At 43.5% G+C, this 21,511-nt stretch overlaps 1 protein-coding gene across 1 annotated transcript in view; it reads right to left on the minus strand.

Annotated features, from left to right (window-relative positions):
• Positions 1-10,299: 10,299 nt before the first annotated feature.
• CHRNA7 (cholinergic receptor nicotinic alpha 7 subunit) overlaps positions 10,300-21,511 on the minus strand; it is a 124,919-nt gene continuing 113,707 nt past the window's right edge. Inside the window, exons 8-10 of the mRNA XM_032623156.1 lie at positions 20,075-20,161; positions 16,453-16,562; positions 10,300-10,929 (exon numbers count right to left, since the gene is read on the minus strand). Coding sequence (XP_032479047.1) covers positions 10,411-10,929; positions 16,453-16,562; positions 20,075-20,161 — 716 coding nt within the window. The 3' untranslated portion in view covers positions 10,300-10,410. The remainder of the gene's footprint in view (positions 10,930-16,452; positions 16,563-20,074; positions 20,162-21,511) is intronic.

A 21,511-nucleotide genomic window follows, 5' to 3' on the forward strand; every position in this document is an offset into this window, starting at 1 on the left:
GCTTCCTTATATGGGGTGAGGGTGGGGGTGTGTCCAGGGGTCGGGCCGGAGGGGTGGCTCAGGTGGTGTGCCCACCCCCTTGGTGGTGGTGTGTGCAGGGGACATGCGCAGCACCCTGCTGTTGCTCCCGACCCTGTTTTTGTTCCCGGCTCTTCAGAAGTGGCAGTTGGATTTTTGGTCTTTTTGTACCTTGTTCATAATTTTCCCTAATTGCGCATGTGTGCAGTAATTTTTAGCTCATTATAGTTTCTTTGTATTCTGTTGCTCGAGGAGACCTTTGTCCAGGTGCAAGCGCTGCAGCAAAGGGCCCCAGGTCCCAGCCTGTCTCAGTATGCAGGGCTCTGTAAATAAGGGTGCTAAAGGGAATATAATACTGTCACACAGGAGCCAGAGACTGAGGATGACAGTATATAGGGAGCACACTGCAGTATGGATGGGACTAGCTCAGATTGTCATTTCAAGTGGGTGGCGATTTTCTGAGCCTTATCATGTTTGAAAAATGTAACAGCAGTTCCTAATGTATAGTAACTACCAAAATGCACAGGCAGAAACATAACACTCATTTTAACTCTAAAGTATTTATTTCTGCCAGACTATCCTTATCTTAAGTGATAGTTCAAAGCAACATGCTTTAGAAAACAGCTATGCAGATAGTATTAATAAAAATATGTACTACAAAGAAATGGCTGATGCTTGGTTACTTTCACCTACCATAGAGACAAAAATGGACAAATATAGGTGGAGAAATCCTAAGCCCACAACTACAGAGGCTCCTTCAACATAAAGATCAACAGCTTCAACATAAAGTTGAAAACATCTGCCATGATACTCTCAAATTATTGATAATATAATTTACCACTAGCCTTGGTGCTTGAGTATATCACTGTCCACTGATACTCATCCTTTTTAACATAGGTCAAGGGCCTTAAAAATCATGGGTGGAGGAAATCAGGGCCAGAGATGCTCCAGCCCCGAACAACAAAATTACTAACCAGCAGCAGTGAAATAAGTGACTTGACAGAGCCACATGCCACACTCTTCAAAATGCTGCAGCCAAGAAGAGAGAGTAAATCGTGGTGGGGAAAACCCTGCCTCAGGGAGGCACCCCTACATACACACCCTACTGAAGGACCTGGTTGCGTTGTCCCCACCCCATCCCCACCAATGTGGAGTGGGGTGACTGGGAAGGGAAGCTGTAATCTGGAGGGGAAAGTTTATAAAAATCTCACGAGTGCAGAATCCCCTACGGAGCCCTAAAGGGTCTCCACAGAAGCAGAAAACCCACCCAAGGTCTTCGTGCTTTCTTTCCCAGATGGGCAGAAAGAAATGGGGATGTGACTGTAACCACTTCCAAGGCACAATCAGAGCAAAAGATAACGCTCCCCCATCCTACGAACTGCCAGCACAGTGCCCAATCCATGGTTATCTTCTTTCTGTCCTGACCGGAGGTGGGTTAAGGATAGGGGTTGGCAATGCTGCTGGGGAGATGAAGCTAAAATAACCAGCTGATGGGAGGCCCCAGGGTTTCATGCTAAATTAGAGAAGTAAATGCCAATGCAGGTCTCCTCTACCTGAGTGTTAGGGGCACTTAACAGACCAACAACTGCAGCAAAAGAGTAAAAACATACAAACCCAAATCCTCCAACCTTCCTTCCAGAACCTCAGGGCAAAAGAGCAGAAAGAAGAGGGAGGTCTGAGCCTTCATCTCCAGCTTGAATGGGAGGATAGAGAATTTGGGAAGAGGTTCAGAGACCTTCTCTTAGAGGAAAATGAAGGTCCGCACAGAGCTGCCCAATAAGCAGAAGCAAGATGAACATAAATGGGAAGGCATTCACTCAAACACACCACGGGAGAACAGAAGAGAAAGTGTGGACCCTGGCATGTGGCAGAGATGGGAAGTTCCCTTTCTGTAAAGGAAGAACCAAACAAACAGAAGAAAATTCTCCAAAATGTTGTATAAGAACGAGAACTAGATTTATATAACATAAGTGCTAAAAGACAGGATGGACAAATAAAATAAGTGGTAAGTTGCAGAGCTTTGGAAACAAACAGTGGACCAAAAACTCACCATTTCAGAACATGTGGAAACACTGAGAACAGGTTCAGGTTGATTAATCATGAAATAAAGGTTTGATTATATTATGTAAAAGTATATAGGTGACCACTTGAAACACATACCTATAATGTCTTCCATTTTAACAAAAGGAATACATATACACCAAAGGAGGAAAAAGAAAGAAAACCGAAAACATAAGATGCAAAAGAAATATGAACTTCATATACAGAAATTATTTAAGGAAAAATGATATTAGAACCAAACATAGCAGTTATATTAAAATGTAAATGCATATTCAAGACAAACCTATAACAAAGTGACTCAAAAAAGGTTAAAAATAAAATTATGGTTAAGGATATACTAGGCATAAGCTCAGAAAAAAAATCTGGGGCCCTGATTTTAAAGTGTGAATTCAAGGAAAATATCGAATCAACAAATGATATCAATTGTTAAATGTCATATATTAAAAGGAAGGAAAACTAAAGGAGAAATACTGCTAGTAAAGAGTGTAGCCCCTCCTGCTTGGCTCCCACTGGTCAGTCTCAAAGGCCAGAACTCCAAGGCCATACTCTGGGAAGTGCTCATTTGCACAAAATGATTATATTAAAAAACTCAAAATATACATCAATAAATTATAAATATTAGAAGTAGTACAGAATACATGGTGCTCAAAGCACAATGTAATACAATAGGAAATTAATTTTTAACTTTTAAAAATTTTGGAAATTTTCAAATATTCAAAAAGTATCAGTTCAAAGAATATTTCAAAACTGAATTTATAGAATATTTAGAAAGCGAAGATAAAAACGCTACATATCAAAACATATAGGTTGCTGTTAAAGCTCTAATGAGAAGAAAATTCAGAGCCAAAAGTATATGATAAAATCAGAATAAATGGAGATAAGTGAACTAGGTATCAACTGCATAAGTTAGAACCACAACAATAAAGTAAACAGTAAAAGCAGAAGAGGAGCACCCACTTGGATGAAGCTTGAGGGCCTTATGCAAAGTGAAATAAGCCAATCACAGAATGACAAATCCTGCATGATTCCACTGATGTGAGGTACCTAGAGTAATCAAATTCATAGAGACAGAGTAGAATTGTGGTTGCCAGGGTCTGGGGGATGGGAAATGGGGAATTAGTGTTTAATGCATACAGAGTTCAATTTTGCAAGATGAAAATAGTTCTGGTGATGGATGGTGGCGATGGTTGTACAAAAATGTGAATGCAATTAATGCCACCAAACTGTACACTTAAAGATGGTAAATTTTATGTTCTGTATATTTTACCACAATTCAAAAACATATATAACATTTTTTTAAATAGGGGTTTGACTTCAAGACTTACTATAGATCTATAGTAATCATGACAATGTAGTATTAACAAAAGCATAGACAAATAGAGCAGAATAGAGAACCCAGATGGTACCCAATGGGAGACAATAAAGAGCCCGGAAATAGACTCACATAAATATAGTCAACTGATTCTTGAAAAGAAGCAAAGTCAGTTCAATGGAGAAAGGATAATTTATTCAACAAATAATGCTGGAGCAACTAAACATCCACATGCAAAAATAAATAAATAAATCTAGACACAGAGTATATACTGTCCAAAAAATTAACTCAAAGCGGATCACAGACCTAACTCTAAAACACAGACTTATGCAACTCCTGGGAGATAACAAGAGAAAGTCTAGATGACCTTGGGTATGGAGATGACTTTTTAGATACAACAGCAAAGGCATGTCCATGAAAGAAATAAATAGAGTAGACTTTATTTAAATGCAAAACTTCTGCTCTTTGAAAGACAATACCAAGAAAATGAAAAGACAAGTCACAGATTAGGAGAAAATATTTGAAAAAGACACATCTGATAAAGGATTGTTATCCAATATATACAAAGAACTCTTAAAACCCAACAATAAGAAAACAAACAACCTGATTTAAAAGATGGGCCAAAGACCTTAACAAACACCCTGTCAAAGAAGATATACAGATGGCAAATAAGCATATGAAAAGATGCTCTACATCATATGCCATCAGGGAAATTAAAATTAAAACAACGAGATACAAGTACATACCTATTAGATGGCCAAAATCTGGAAGATGGACAACCCCAAATACTCGCAAGGAAGGGAAGAAACAGGAACTGTCTTTTATTACCAGTGGGAATGCAAAATGGTACAGCCACTTTGGAAGACAGTTACTTTAAAAACTAAACATAGTTTTACCATACAATCTAGTAATCACACCACTTGGTATTTACTAAAAGGGGTTGAAAACTTATATCCAGACAAAAATCTGCATGCAGATGTTTATAGCAGATGTTTATGATAAGCTCTGATATTAAAAAGTCAAACCCACATGTAAATATAGTAAATAATAATTAGAAAAGGAGCAAGGATCCGTATCATGAAGTAAATGATACAGATAATGAACTGTTACTCAGTGCTAAAAAAAAAAAAAAAAAGAGCTATCAAGCCATGAAAAGACACTGGGGAACCTTAAATGCATATTACTAAGTGAAAGAAGTCAATCTGAAAAGGCCATATACTGTGTGATTCCAACTATATGACTTTCTAGACAAGGCAAAACTATGGAGACAGTGACAAGATCAATCATTGCCAGGGGCTGGGAGTGGGGAATGAATAGATGGGAGCACAGATGATTTTTAGGGCAGTGAAACTAGTCTGTATGATACTATAACACTGGGTACACATCTTTATACATTTGTCCAAACTCACGGAATGCACAACATCAAGAGTGAACCCTTGTGTAAACTATGGACTTTGGTTGATAACTATGTGTAGGTTCATCACTTGTAACAAATGTCCATCATGAGGGAGGTTAGGCATGCGGGGGGCAGGGAGTACCTGGGAAATCTCCATACCTTCCTCAATTTTGCTGTGGATCTATAACTACTCTAAAAAATAAAGCCTTAAAAATAAAAAATACAAAAATAAGAGTAGAGGAGGACTGAAATATTAAAAATCAAGGCAGAAATTTAAGAATTACAAAATACAACAGCAGAATTTGTTGATGGGCAGTATTTGTCAGAAGGTAGAATTACAGAAGTCTAACACAGCAGAGGAGAGATTGGCAATAAGGCTCTAGCAAGAAAAAAATTAGGAAAGAATGTAAGTTTTTAAATGAGACATTGGAGAGACACACTAGAAAGGGCAAAGAACAGGGCAGAATGCTAGAATGTTTTGCATTCCTGTGATTCCCCAAGTGGGGTGTACTACGGACTCAGCAAGATTTGACCGAGTTCAGAAAGCCTGAAACTGCAGACAGTCCCCATCACAGGATAAGCTCTGATATTAAAAAGACAAACCCACATGCAAATGAAGTAAGTGATAATTTGAAAAGGAGCCAGGAGCAGTAAGGTCAGGTCTAAGAAGGATTGGGCCGGAAAGAACAAAGTAACCAGGGAACAGAAATTATTACATGAGAAAGGATTGCTTCCGGGAGTCCAGAGCCTCAAGACAGCTTCTGGTTAAAGCTTCGGTGGGTCTGTTCTCCAACTAACTGTGGTCACAGGGGTGACATGATCAGCCTCGTCGGACACATCCCCACTGCCTGGCGTGGTTTGACCCTCTGGCTCTCACTGCCAAGGGAAGCTGCAGTCCTGGTGCCGGAGCCCTGCTGTGGCTCCCTCTGTACTGCTTGCCTGCTATCCCAGGAAGGGTTGCATCAGCCCAGGGGCAACAGGGTCTGCAGCCAGGTCCCCGAACTGATGAATAACTCTAAGGTTTCAGTGTCTGAAAATATAGAAAAATAAAATCCTTGGTGAGTCAAATCAATAAAGGCAAATGGAGAAATGCACACAATTAGAAATGAAAAATGGAGACATAATTATGAATATAGAGGAAATTTTAAAATCCTGAGTTCCCATATTGCAAAACTACATAAATATACTGAAAATTGGATTAAAATTAATTTTCTTAAAAAATATGTAACTAAAATTGACTCCAGAAGTGCCCTAGGACCTAACGTGCCCAGTGGGAGAAATTCAGAAGCACCCCAGTGTATTCCCAGACAGCCCCCAGCCCTGGTGAGACATTTGACACTTAAGTAGAAGATGATTCTAAAAACAAGTAAATGGTTGCAGAATATAGAGCATTCTTTGGTTTCTTTTGGTTTTGCACACAAAGCAAGCTGTAGAATGATTCATCTCATATATGAAATTGATAGCAAAAATCGTAAGTAGAGATCATCTCAGGAACATAATAGTAGTTTGGTCTGAAGCAATCTATTAATATACAACATACTACTAGAGCAAAGCGGAAAACCTTCTGATTATCTCCATGGATACTGAGAAGGCTGTGACAAAAAACTAACATCTACATTTCCCCAGAAAGCCTTAATAGTTTGAGAATACACAGATACTTTTTATTATGACAAGGAAAATACATGTCTTCATACAAGTTAAACAGTGAGACATTAAACCATCCTATTGATGTCAGGAACAAGACAGGTATGCCACCTGAGTCACTATTATTTAACACTGTTCTCAAATGCAGTAGGCTAAGAGAAAGAAATAAGGGAAATTAGTGGAAAGGGGGAGGCAAAAGAAAATCTTAGAAACAGTAAGCAATCATAGTTAGGGTGTTTGATTATAACACTGATGTGCAAAATCGACTACTTTCCTATATATTCAGTGAGAATACAAAATGTAAAAACTCATTGCATTAAAAATGGTAGCCAAATGACATCTAGAAATAGACAATAACAAATTCATAGGACCTATCTGAAACCATAAAACTCTACGAGTGATATAAAATTAGATTTGAATACAAGCCTGGATTGCAGTATTCTTCGATAGGAGGACAATCTAGAAATTCATTGTGATCCCAATTCTTTAAAAAGTTGTGTGTGTATTTATGAGAAAGAAAGAGTTACAGAAAAAAGGAGAGAGAGGAAGAGAGGGAGAGAGTGTAGAGAAGAGCCTTGATTGAAATGTTTACATTAATATGAATATTTTATATTAAATTGGAATGAAGCCTCAGAAATTCAAGGAATTCATAGGGAGACAAATCAATAAAACAGAAGTAGACCCAAACACTTGGAGGAATTTAGTTTACAAATAAGGTGTCATTTTGAACAAATGGGGAAAAAGCAATTACATACCAGAATGTACTGTCATGTATTTTGCTGGCACAACTGACCAACAATTTCGAGGGAATAAAAACACATCTTTACCTCCATTTCCTGCAATAAATGAATTCCTGGGAATTAGAAGATGTAAAGATAAACAGATGAAACCATAAGAATTTAGAAGAAAATATGAGTAAATTTATTTATAATCTCAGAATGAGAAAGGTCTTTTAGAACTGGAAACAAATTCTGGCCTCTAACAAGGAAAATATGGGTAAGTTGACAACGTAAAACTTTAAACTTTATATATATATACATATATATATGACCATTAATAAGCAAATCAATAGAGAACGTCAGAAGACAAAAATATTTCAAGACATAAGACAGAAAGGTTTCAAAATACACAGCCAAATTAATTAAGAAAAAGCCAAAATTGTGTAAAGGACATAAATTTACCAAAAAATTGCCAGGAAACATTTGAAAAGATGTTCAACTTCACTCCTAATAAAGTGAACTAAATCAGAATGATACTGTAATATCATTTTTCACCAGACTGGAAAAAAAAGTTGTTCGAGAAAACTGAGAAATCGACCTTTTCATTATACTCTTAAGTGTAGCCACGGGTCAATTTTTGAAGAATAATCTAGCAATATTGACAAAAGTGTTAAATGCACATAACCTTAAATCCAGCAACTCCATTTTCAAGTTGGAATTGATATCAAGATACAGTCACAAAAGTATGCCATGATATAAGTACAAGGATGCTAATTTTAGATCTGTGTATAAAAATAAAGGCAGGAAATACTCTATAGGTTCACTAATAAAAGACTAATCAAAGAAATTATAGTGCACGGGGACAATGGAACACTAAGCAGCTATTAAGAATGAGGTAGATCTTTATATGTTGTTATGGAAAGATCTCTTAACACCAAGTGAAAAAAGCAAAGTGCAGGGCACTAGAAACAGACAAAAAAGGAAGGTGTCTCTCCACATCCTCTTCCTCCCTGCTCAGCCTCTCTCCCTTCCTTTTTTTCTGGAAATGCCCATCCCTCCCCAGAAGCTCACTGACGGTCCCTGTGAGGAGAGAAGGCAGGGGCTGGGGTGGGTGGGGGCTTATTTTCAGCCTTTCACACTTGTCTTCCTATGTGTGCATCTTTTCCTTATTACTACTTTTTAAATCGCAGAGTAGTTATTTGGGCAGTCAAAATACAAACCCCTTTTGTTTGCCTTTTACGTTTTTCTGTATAAAATACAAAACCAAAAAGGTTTTGTATTAAAGGAAAATGTAGTAGGGATCAACTTCGAATAGCAATAAGAAATGAAGCACTCTCTTTATATACGAAAACACTTCTAGTTGTTTCTAAAGACACTTTAATAGACCAAAAAAAAAAAAATGATTGTGCATTTTTTGTCCACTCCACATAGAATGAGTGTACTCTGAGGACGACCCTGCTCCAAATGGTATGTTGCTGGAATGCCCTTATTTATCAGCCTTTTTGCTGTAAACCAGGGGCCTTTTCTGAAGGTGCTCACACACACGTGTTCTCACACACATACACACACACCATACACAAGCCTCCATCTTCTTCAGTGCACACAGATCCACCCAGAAATGAGCGAAATAAATGGCTGAAGAAGTGCATGCCATTTCTTTTGCTCTGAAAATCAAATCTTCCCTCATGATGTATCCATTTCAGGGGTTAGAAGCAAATTAAAGATGCCCAGGAGCTCAGACACCTTCTGCAGTTTTGAGCTCTGAGAGTTACTAGATGAAACAACAGAACAGGAGAGATTGTCTTATGTCTTCCTCTGATCACATTAAACAGTAAGGATGGGAGAAGCAAAGGGATGATTGTCAGCTAGACAATCTAAGTGGAGAACTGCATCACCACCTGGATTTAAAATAAAAATTTCCCAAGCTTTCAAAGCACACACCTCCGGTGAATCCACCCATTCAGCCAGCTCTCTGGGCTGAAGCTGTGTGTGTGAACTGTGGGAAAGCAGATCCCCCCCCAAACCAGAAACTGGAATTACTGGGTGTGCAGCCACTGTTAGTCTGTAAGCCCCTCCTGCTAACCACCACTGGCCTGCCATTCAGGAAAGCCATCAGCCATGCCACCCCCTCCCCAGTTCCTGCCACAGAGGGAGCCAGAAGAGGCCCAAACCCCTGCCCTTTGGCCCTGACACACGGAGAAAAGGCATAGAATACTTTGGTGACTTCATGTTGTGCATTTGTATGGGTCCACAAATTTGTAAGGCTAGTCAACTCCAATACATGTGAAGTGTCTAATGCATTATTTAAAAAAAAAAACACATATGGTTTAATTTAGCTTCAGCTATTACTTATATTAAAAAAAACAAACACATAGATGGTTTAAATCATCTTCAGCTATTATTACATTGGGTGGTAATTCTAATAGAATTCTACTTGTCCTTTGGGCTTTGTCGACTAGAACAGCCCGACTCAACCTGCCAGTGTCTGGGGAGCAGCACAGAAAGCTTGAGAGTGCCTGGGATCTACAGAAATCCCCTTAACTTGACTGGGTCTGGTCCTGGTTCAGAATCAACACACACCTGTGTCCCTCCTGGTTCCCCCTCACAGGGTAGGCTGGCAAAAAAGTGTAATTTACAGGATGAACTATTACTGTCTCTTTTTAAAAATGTAGACACAGCATAAAACTGTTTCTCTCTACCAACTGTCTTTGGCAGAGAAAATTAAAGTCTGAATTGAAGTAAAACCAAGCAGCTGGGTTTTAAGTTTTAGTTTAGTTTTGTTTCATCAGTCAATTATCTGATGGATTTACTGAGTGTAGTTTATGATGACGATTAACTTCAATCTAGATTTGTACACAGGCAAAGCAGATATGAATTTTCATGTAAGCCCTCACAGCAAGTGACATGCAGGCATGCAGACCAGCTACCCAGGCCTCACCTGGCAGTCAGTCCTGAGCTTCCCGAACCTCTTTGAAGGGCACACCAGGCAGTGGAGAATGGGCAAAACGACCTCTCCAGGGTCCTGCTGACTATAAGGATGCTGGGAGGATATCGAGTGGCCCATCAAAGAGGGTTAAACAGAAACGTGCTGAGATCCCATTACTGAAAGTAACAAGTAAACTGAAACCGACATGACAGCGATAGGGTATATCTGCGTCCTCGGGTTTAACGGTGCTGTGGAATCAGCAACCCAAAGTTCTCCCTAAGCCAACGTCATCGCCCATCTCTGCGTTTCCTACATGCTGGGAGCCAGGACGGAGTCAAGCGAAGTCTTTGGACACAGCCTCGACGAAGTTGGGCGCCGACATCAGGATGCCGATGGTGCAGAGGATGGTGAAGACCGAGAAGGCCATGAGGCACAGGCGGTCCACCACACAGGCCGCGAACTTCCACTCGCTGCACACGGCCTCACTCTCGTCCTGGCAGCGGAAGCGGTGGGCGATGTAGCGTACCTCCTCCAGAATCTTGGCCAGGTCCGGGTCCCCCTCCGAGGGCTGGCCGCAGTGCAGCAGGTGCTCGTCGTGCGTGGGCGAGCAGGCCACGCGGCCGCACACGACCCCCGAGTCAGGGGTGGGCGCGCAGTGCACGCTCTCCAGGCCACGGAAGCCGATGTACAGCAGGTTGCCGTTGGTAGCCGGCGGCCCTGCCACGGCGCTCATCTCCACGCTGGCCAGGCTGCAGCGGCGCTGCTTGTGCTGGCAGGCCGGCCGCACCTTGTCCTCCCCCGGTCTCTTCATGCGCAGGAACCAGGCACACCAGTTCAGGAGGATGACTCTCGTCTGCAGAGACAGCACACCGTTAGGGTGGCAGGGAAGGGTGCATGGCTGGTCCATCCAAGGGGATGCTGTGATACCAGCTAGACTTCGTGGGGGCGGACCCTAGGGGTGACAGGTCCCCAGGCCTTCCCAGGCGAGTTTACACAGGCAAGCAGTGCCAACGCGGTACAATGGTTGAATCGAATGTGAGGCAATGACAAAGCAATACAGAAAATCACCCTGGGAAGGAACTATGCGCACACTGCCATCTCAAGGAGGACAGCCTGTGTGGGAGGAGAGGGCTGTCTTCTAAAGAGAGCCCTGAGCTGGGGAACAGAGCAAGTCACCCTCTCCGGTCCTTCCTCATCTGGAACTAGGGACCACCAACTCTAACTCCCTGTGAGGTACGCCAGTGTGCGGTGACAAACTCACAAGGGCACCCCTGGAGATATTGAAGTTTCAAGGGCAACCCTGTGGCATGTGTCAGACACTGTGTGCACCCCTAGCCTGAAACAGTTCAGACTGTCACATTAGATCACTGCATTCCTTGCAAAGTAGATTTTGGAACTTGTCCTGATAAAAGGCAAGTGCCAAGAAAGTCATCGTGGAACAGACAAGGAGGGTAGCACGCTCCCAAGATGAGAGAAGTTTGCTGTGCCAATGGGTGCTAAGCTGTCGGGGTATAAGTACTTAGTAAGTTGTTTTGACCTGTTTAAATAATAGAACCATTAGGTATTCCTCTTGTCCTAGGTGCTCTGTGGGGAAAAAAAAAAAAAACAAAACCCTGAGACATGAAAGGTGCTGTGAACCATGGGAGTTTAGGAACCTCTAACCTAACTCATTAGGCTGCAGTGAAGACTGAAGGAGATGATATGAGACAAAATGCTGTGAAAAGTCTGAAGCTGGGGTTGGCAGACTTTCTTTAAAGGGCCAGAGAGTAAATATTTTAGCTTTGCTGATATAGTGCAAAATCAGCCATACATGCAAAAGAGCAAAGAGGCTTTTTTTCCTAATAAAATTTTATTTGCAAAAGCAGTTGGCAGGTTGGATTTGGCCACCAGGGCCATAGTTTGTCGACCTCTGGCCTAAAGTGTTTTATAAACATACATTACCTGCATGCATAGAAGATGCTGGAGAGATTTGTTTCTCCCTTCTAATAGAAAGAAGAGACCCTTGTGAAACCTCAATCCAGCTTTTAAAAAATTCTTGCAAGCCTATTTAGACAAGTGCAAGAAAAGTGAGCCCTTTCCCTGAAATGATCCAGATACTGATTTGAATTTTGGTTTATGATCGTAGGCAAATTCCATCAGCAGTGTAGCAGGTATGCTTCCCATCTGTAAGTGCAGGCAGCAAGTTGTGAAATTCGTGTCTGCCACCCTTCTTTTGGTAACCATTTTTATGACACTTATCAAAGATAACTGCAGTTTTCTGGTCTGGAGACAGCAATGAAAAGAACAAGAAGGCGTAAGAGCAGTTTTGCAGCAGCTGTTAAGATCACCCTCTGTCCATCATAGGCGGCAATTTTTATCCTGCCCACACCCTATGGACATACTTCCAGAGCCTGGAAGAGCCAGCCTGCAGACTCTGTTTTCCAGGATCAGTAAGGAGCAGAAACACACAGCCCCACGTGGACACGAGGCTCAAGACAAGCCATCTCACCTGGGCATCTCAGGGTTCAGTGAAGTGAGTATAATTCCCCCATTTTACAGGTAAAGACGCTGAGGCTCAGGGGGAGGTGGTGGAGAGTTTGGGGTGAGCAGATGCAAACCATTATATATAGAATGGTTAAACAACAAGGTCCTACTGTATAGCACAGGGAACTGTATTGAATATCCTGTAATAAACCAAAATGGAAAAGAATCTGAAAAAGAATATATATGTATAACTGAATCACTTTGCTGTACACTAGAAACTAACACAACATTGTAAATCATCTATACTCGAATAAAATAAAAATAAAAAGAATCTGAGGCTCAAAGAGGCAAAAAAATTGGGTGAAGATCACACTGTGAGTTTGAGTCACCTAATGTGTTCAGACTTCCGCAGCCTCATCTATAAAAGAGTCTGCTAGGTTCTCTGCAAGCCCCCTGTGACTTTAGCCAAACCCCCACTCAGAAGGCACCAGAAAGTTGGGGTCAGAGCTCAAGGGAGCACGTGGGGCAGTGAGTGTTCCCAAACCCAGAGGCAGCCTGGAAGGGAGAGCTGAGCCTCAGATCTAGGGCTGTGCCTGCCAAGTGGGGGTCTGCACATCCCCTGGGGCATAGCTCAAGCTAAATCTATTTTGAATTTCATGGCCTAAATCATTAGCTTTCAAGGCTAAAGCATCTCAGAAGATGAGATTATCCTCTTGGCACTTCTCAGACTGTGCTTGTGACCTCTGCTGTTAGGTTATGGTTTGGTTTCTGGCTGTGTGAATGTCACATAATGTCACCGCACCGGCAGGGTCTTCTTCACGGCAACAGATCACAATGAAAGCACCTCGGAGGCTGTTTATGTTTCATATGCACTTGGAAAGAAAAAAAAAATGCAGTGTGTTATATAAAGTGAAAGAGAAATACAAGTTTCATATCTGCTTTGCACCATTGGCTTTAACATGCTCTTGCGCTCAAAGGTGAATAATCAGCATATGCTCTTAATTCAGATTTTTCTGGAACAGTAAAGTGCTACCAGGTCATTAAAAATGGTTTTGTATCTTACTGCCCTAATCCCCTTGTCTTTACATCAGTCAAAACAGAAGAAATAAGAATATGTGTTTATATTTTGGCATCTGCATAAACACTGGAAGGAAAAAGAAATTAATTGAAATGGTTATCAATTGGTGGTGGAAGTAGGGGGAGGGGCAGGAATGGGAGCAGGAGTTCCTTATGTATAATTCTTTTTTTTTTTTTTTTTGGTACGCAGGCCTCTCACTCTTGTGGCCTCTCCTGTTGCGGAGCACAGGCTCCGGACACGCAGGCTCAGCAGCCATGGCTCACGGGCCCAGCCGCTCCGCGGCATGTGGGATCTTCCAGGACCGGGGCACAAACCCGTGTCCCCTGCATCGGCGGGCGGACTCTCAACCAGTGCGCCACCAGGGAAGCCCATGTATAATTCTTTGATTTTGACCTCTGAAACATGTAAATGTTATTTCAAACAAATGGGTGGATAGACAAGAAAGTGTATCAGAGTTATAAAGAAGTCAGATGAGAATGTAGGTGAATGTGTGCAAACGTGTCTCAGCTTCCTTTTTTGAGGGGGGAGGGACTTCTCAAAACAAGCTCACAGACTGTGGTGATGTGACCCATGTGGGAGGTGGCACCATTTTGGGGAGCCCATTGCTGATGCCACGATAGAATTATTATTATTATATTTTACATCTTTATTGGAGTATAATTGCTTTACAATGGTGTGTTAGTTTCTGCTTTATAACAAAGTGAATCAGTTATACATATACATATGTTCCCATATCTCTTCCCTCTTGCATCTCCCTCCCTCCCACCCTCCCTATCCCACCCCTCCAGGCGGTCACAAAGCACCGAGCTGATCTCCCTGTGCTATGCGGCTGCTTCCCACTTGCTATCTACCTTACGTTTGGTAGTGTATATATGTCCATGCCTCTCTCTCGCTTTGTCACAGCTTACCCTTCCCCCTCCCCATATCCTTAAGTCCATTCTCTAGTAGGTCTGTGTCTTTATTCCTGTCTTACCCCTAGGTTCTTCATGACACTTTTTTTTCTTAAATTCCGTATATACAGAGTGAAGTAAGTCAGAAAGAGAAAGACCAATACTGTATGCTAACACGAGAGAATTATTAAGTGTAAGGATTTGCTGTGGAAAAGAACTCAAGGGCAGTCACTCTGTAAAGCCAATTTCTTAAAAAAAAAAAGTGGTCTTGCCTAAGTTAATTTTTGGGTAACTGTAAATTATTGTGCAATGGATATTTTTAGAAGGGCCAGGAACTCCCTGCTCCTGGAGATTAAGGGAATGCATCTTACATCTTGCAGTTACATTTAGCGCACTGGTGAGTCCTAAATTGACTCTGAACTTGGAGGCAATATTTATGGGTCTGCAAAGACAGGCTTGTTTTGGCATGAGAGGGCTTCTTTAGCTCCCAACTGTCCCTAAGCCATGCTCTCTCGATGGGAAGACTGGAGGGTTTGTGGGGCCCAAGTATGAAGTGGGGTGAGGGGTGGGGGGGGCAGCTCTGCCCTGCCGGGGGTTTGGTCACACCAAGCGAGGCGGGGAAAGTCCAGGCCCTGCTTGTCCCCCAAGCAAGGTTTCCCAAGAGCCCAGCGAGGGTGGTGTAGAGCTTTGGACATTGGACTCCAGTGGAGCACGGCCCATGGCTGGGGAAGCATCAGCACACGTCACAACACATCAGTGCTGGGAGGCACTGGGACCATGTGGGCTGACCTGGGCTCAGATGACAAACATTTATTTACCATCCATTTCCTTTTTATTTTTTAATATTTATTTATTTATTTAGCTGCGCCAGGTCCTAGTTGCGGCACTCAGGATATTCTTTGCCGTGTGCGGGATCTTGAGTTGTGGCATGCGAACTCTTAGTTGTGGCATGTGGGATCTAGTTCCCTGACCAGGGATCAAACCCGGACCCCTGCATTGGGAGCACAGAGTCTTATCCATTGGACCACCAGGGATGTCCCATCCATCCATTTCCTTTTATCCCGTCATTCTGCCTTATACATGAGTTAACTTGAATTTGATGCTAACTAAAATAGCCTGTTTGTGGCCTATCAAACAGACATCTGCTTTAATTATTAGAGAAGAGGGCACACTGACCAGAAGTAAAGAATGTCCATAATAAAAATAAAGATTAAATGCCTCTCTTCCTGGAACACCAATGCTGGTCCTCCAATGATAAGACTCCCTTCTCAGGCGCCAAGGCCATGCTGACTTGCCGTGTACGTGCTAATCTGTGTTTCTGTTTTGTTTTGTTTTGTTTACCTTGAAGAAATGTAACCCCGACTCATGTCATGTTCTTTGTTCTGACAAGATATAAAACTGTGCTGAAAACCCTGCTACTCCAGAGCAGCTTCTCAGATTAATCTGGGAAGCCGGCTTCCAGGCTAGTCCTCAGTTTGACTCAAATAAAACTCTTTTCTATGCTTCTTATTGATATTTTATTGATTATTTTCATTGACAACTGATTGTATATATTTGTACACTGTTCACTCTATTTCTTACTCTTTTCCCTCCCCATTCTGTTTTGAAGATCCAACCAGCAGCTGTGTGCTCATCTTATGTGCTGCTTCTAACAGTGTACGTGCAAAAAGGAGGTTTAGAAACACTGTCCAGTGAAAGGTGCAGAGTGTTCGACCTGAGCCCTGCTCTGGGATATCAGATTGGAAGGACAGCCCCATGGGACCCTAAGAGCATTCACCATACTGCCCTGGAAGCAGAGATACGCAGACAGGTAAGAAATTGCAGCTTTTTGTTTAGGAATGCTAGCTGTTTGTGGGATTTTTAAAATAGGTAAGCCATCCTCGGAGCCTCTTCTGGGGAGGGGCCCTGACCCCCCCTCTGGTGGAGGAGCTGGGGAGGAACTCACCCACTTGGGCATCTTGCCACCGTCAGGGTCGTGGTGGTGGTACTGTAGCACGATCACTGTGACGACCACGGAGAGGCCCACGATGATCATGGTGCTAGCGAAGTACTGGGCTGCAGAGAGAGCAAATGCAGGGGAGACCTGGGGCTAGGTCACAGCGTGTCACCATGGCACAGTGCAGGGGACCCAGACTGTGTCTTGACCACCAGGGGCTGGGGAGCAATGCCCAAGAGCAGAGCAGGACCTCCTCCAGGCCTGTAGCCCACCACGCACATTCCTGGTGGGCAGAGGCCAATCCAGAGCACACAGACCCCCTCCTCCCACCCTGCTGAGCGGCCTCACCAGCTGACTGCACTGCTGGGAACCCTGCCTGCCTCACCCTTCAGTGAAAGCTAACTGCACCTCACAGGATGGTGATAAGGTTGTCTGATGAGAAAGCACCATTGTCAGAACTGAAACCACCTGGCACAGAGGGTGTGATCACCACTGTGATGACTGCAGGCCACGGACAGGCTTTGGGGATCTAGCAAGGGCAGACCCGGGTGCCACTGGCTGACTTATCAGACCTGAAAAATGACTCTACTAATGATAGAGTCTGCCCCCATCTACTTACTGAGAGCCACAGGGGTGGGGAGTGCCAGCTGTGCAGCCGGAAGAAGAGGTCAGCTGCAGTGTCTTTTCAGGCTGAGAACATCAGCTTCAGCTCTGATGGGCAAGGATGCATTTCTCCACCTTGGACCAGGTGAGAAGCAGCATGGAGTTTCCCCCCCGGTCCACTGGCGGCCGTCTGTGAGCCTGAACAGACCACTCAGCCTCTCTGGGCCTCAGCTTCTTCACCAGTATAACAGGGATGGAAATGCCTTCTCTGCAGGGTTTGCACAAGGATTAGCAATTTTATGGGCCAAGGGTATAGGAGAAAGCTGGCATGGGTGGGCATTCCTTAATTTCCAACTCTGATTAGTAAACCTCCAGTGTGGGGGAGGCATAAATTAGGAGGTTGGGATTAACATACACACGACTATATATAAAATAGATAACTAACAAGGACCTACTGTATTATACAGGGAACAATACTCAATATTTTGTAATAATTGTAGGTTATTTGTAAAAACCTATAAGGGAAAAGAATCAGGCTGTACACCTGAAACCAACACAACATTGTAAATCAATAAAATAAATAAATAAAATAAAAAGGGATTAGAAGCAAAGATGGATTCAAGTATAAAAAGAGTATTAAAAAATAACAAAACAAAATATATATACACACAAGGCCTCTCTAAGCAACAGAATAAATTATCCTAACATAAATGCAAACAAACAAACAAAGCCTCAGTGTGGCCAACCACCAAGGGGCTGGGCCCTTAAAGAAAGCATCCTGGTACAAGGCTAAGTATGCAGCCACACACTTGGTTAAAAACACCTCCTGCCCTCCAGGCAGGCAGGAACTCTTTGCTCTCCCAGGGAGACCAAGAGGAACCTACAAGGAGCTACCAGACTTATCATCAGCCTCAGGGACCTCTGGGGAGGGAAGGAGGAGGGGACCAAACTTGTGACTGTTATGGGCTGCATACTCTGTCCCCCTAAAATTTATATGTTGAAGCTGTAAACCCCAAGTACCTTAGAATGTGACTGTGTTTGAAGAGAGGGCATTTAAAGAGGGAATTAAGTTAAAAAGAGATTGTTAGTGTGGCACCTGGTCCAATCTGACTGGTGTCCTTATTATAAGAAGGGGAAATTTGGACACACAAGGAGGCACAGGGATGTGAAGATACAAAGGAAAGACCATGCGGGGACACAGCAGAGGGTGCCCATTTGCAAGAGAAAGAAAGAGACCTCAGGAGAAACCAACCCTGCCGGTTGGAGGTTCCAGCCTCCAAAACTGTGAGCACATAAATTTTTCCTGTGTAAGGCACCCAGTCTGTGGAATTTTATTGTGGTAGCCTTAGCAGACTAATACAATGACCTATGGAGGGATCCAGGCTGACTGGATCCCACAGCTGAAATCTCAGCAACAGAGGTCAAAGGCCAACAGCATCCCATCCTTCTAGATGTGGGCTATGCACCAACCAAGCCTGTGGGTTCATCAGACACAACAGGGTCTGCCGACTGCCCCTTTAAGGGTGGTTTCTGCTGCAGGTCTCTATTGAAAGCATTGTGCTAGAAGGTAGAAAGGATGGGGTCAGAATGTCAGGTTGAAAGAAGGTTCCTTGCTTCCAGGATGGTATGACACCATACCAATATGACACCCTCAGAGGCTTTTTATACCAACAGTCTGTCTGGTCAAAATATTACACATCCAGAAACCTCCAATAAGAAGGGCCTTGGCTTCTTAATTCGTGAAGCCTGGCGATATCGTGTAAGGCACCCCACTCCTACTTACCCCTGGTTAACCACACAGGATTGCCACCCGTATACTGCTTTCCTGTTTCTGACCTCCACCGCCAAATGGGAGTGGGGACTCTCATTAAAACTAATATCTATTGGCAGAATGTTTGCTTCCTGTCCTCATAACTGGCTTGGAGGTCTGGTTCCCTGACCAGGAACAGAACCCTGGCTGCAGTGGCCAGGGTACTGGGTCCTAACCTCTGGGCCACTGAGCACCCCTCGGCACACTCCTGCTAATTCCAGTCCAGTCCAGGGAGGTTCACAGCAACAGGTGATGCTGCCTCCTGTCTCTGTCATCCTTCCTTGGGCAGAAGGTCATCCTTACACCTGCCTTTGTGTGTGGTTTGTGCATCCCCTGCTGGACCAGTCCCTGCTTCACCTACACCCTACTCACATGACTGACTTTCCCCCCTAATTGCAGAGCCTAAAGAGTAAATACCTACATCCTTGTCCCGCTGCCCCGAAGCTAGTGATTGTTTAATCTTTAGTTCAGAATGGCTCCCCTTTGATAGTTTAACAAAGGGAAGACCTCCGCCCCTTGAAGGTACTTAGCCCAAGGGGCTAAGAGGGCTGTGCCCCTCTGCTGGTTTCCCAGGTAACCGATGGGCCAATCTGACTTCAATTCCCCTAGATAACTGGTGGGGTGTCACTCCAGGACCCTTTTGCTTCAGATGTGTAAGATCTCCCATCTACCAAACAACTGATGTCCTGTCTCTGGACTCTTTCTTCAGTCTTGAGTCTGGGCAAGTATAGGGCTTGCAGGCCTGCGAGTTGCAGCCCAACATGTGGCCAAAACATATTTGTCCTGTTCACCTTCCCTCACAATCGTTAATTTTCTACAGAGACATCGCGTTATCTCAAGAAACAATGGATGAGAGTTAACGTGTAACAAATAATTTGTGGAAGAACAGTGACTCAAGCTAAAATAATGCATCTTTAATGGTAAAAATCTCTGGCTCCATAACAAGTGTGAGGGGGGCATTGTGGGAGAAAAGGGGGCATTTCTGCATCTCAAGGCCAAACCACAAAGCCAGACTCCCCCTCCCCTTCTAAATGCCACATAAGTAGAGGCCATGGGTCAACTCTGAGTAGTTAGAGCAAGTCATCTCCTCACAGCAGAAAAGGGGGGCCATGCAGCCCTCCAGTCTCCTGCGGGACATGTTTCTGCTCCCTGCCTGTGCTGCAAAATCCCAGGCACTCTCTAAGGCCATGTCTTTAGAGGAGCTGGATGCTTGCTTACCTATCAAGGGCACTGAGTCAGAGGTAGCAGGCATGATCTCAGCCACCAGCAGCATGAAGACGGTAAGAGAGAGTAAAACTGTGATCCCTGGAACAGAGACATACAGTGGTCCCTGAGACAGAACAGATGGTAAGGCCTGAACTCCATCCAGCCCAAGAGTCAAAGGAGGTGTGGAGGGAGGGATGGTGGTGGCCATGACATTCCTGAAACCAAATGCACAGTTTTCTATATTGATGGCAATGGGCATCTTTCTGGGGACAGTCTGTGCCATTTACTGGAGTTCCAGAGGAGTCCCTGGGAAAACAAACTTAGGAGCCAGAACTTTAGAAGAACAACTCAAAATAAATCATTGACCTCAGCACATGTATCTCTCATTTTCTTTATTACATTAGTATCGAGAGGTAGTTTCATGTAGCAGGAAAAAGAAAACATACAGTTTGAAGACCTGGGTTTTGTTCTTGACTTTTCTACTTACTAGCTGTGTGACCTTGGATAGGTCATTTAATGTGCCCGAGGCTCTTGTATGAATGAAAAATATCACCTGCCATATCAGTAAACAAAGGATGTTGCAGCCATCAAGCCATCACATTACAGCCTCCCCAGTGGGGCACCCTGAGGGGACTCGGGATGAGAAAACACAGGATACTGGCCCCAGAGAGGTGAGGTGCATATCAAAGGAGTGATTTCAGTGAGCCCAGACTCTTGCATCTTCCCATACACAGAAAAGCACTAAATTCATTAACTTGAGGTGTTTGGTTTTCTTTCTTTTTTTTTTTTTGCGGTACATGGGCGTCTCACTGTTGTGGCCTCTCCCGTCGCGGAGCACAGGCTCCAGACGTGCAGGATCAGCGGCCGTGGCTCACGGGCCCAGCCGCTCCACGGCACATGGGATCCTCCCAGAACAGGGCACGAACCCGCGTCCCCTGTATCGGCAGGTGGACTCTCAATCACTGCACCACCAGGGAAGCCCTTTGGTTTTCTGTAATCAACAGTAATCTTTTGATGTTTTGACTACCTGGTCTTTGTGGCAGAAACTCCCATATACCCTGGCTCCTCCCTTCCCTCTTCAGAGCCATCCCTAGAACTATCTGAGATGCTATGTCTCAGGCTTGAAGTCCTCAGAAAGTCCACCAAATAAAACATAATTCTTAACTTTTCGGTTGAACATTTTTTTTCAGTTGACACTCACAGTCAGAAGTTCTAGGTTTGAGAATGATTTCTACGCGTACCAGATAGGATCTTTAGTAACTCTGAGATGCTGAGGAGCTCATTTCACCAATCTAAATCATAGTTTTCTTATCTTCCTATTGGAGGATAATCAGGAATTACACTGTGTGTGGCCATATATAGATGCAAGCTGATACTATATTAAACTAAACTGTGTCCTGTCCACAATAAATTCCAGCTGGTTGCCACCAAGGGGTGGGGTGGGGTGGC

This window comes from Phocoena sinus, chromosome 2 (genome assembly GCF_008692025.1).
Source record: "Phocoena sinus isolate mPhoSin1 chromosome 2, mPhoSin1.pri, whole genome shotgun sequence".
NCBI classification, from domain to species: domain Eukaryota; kingdom Metazoa; phylum Chordata; class Mammalia; order Artiodactyla; family Phocoenidae; genus Phocoena; species Phocoena sinus.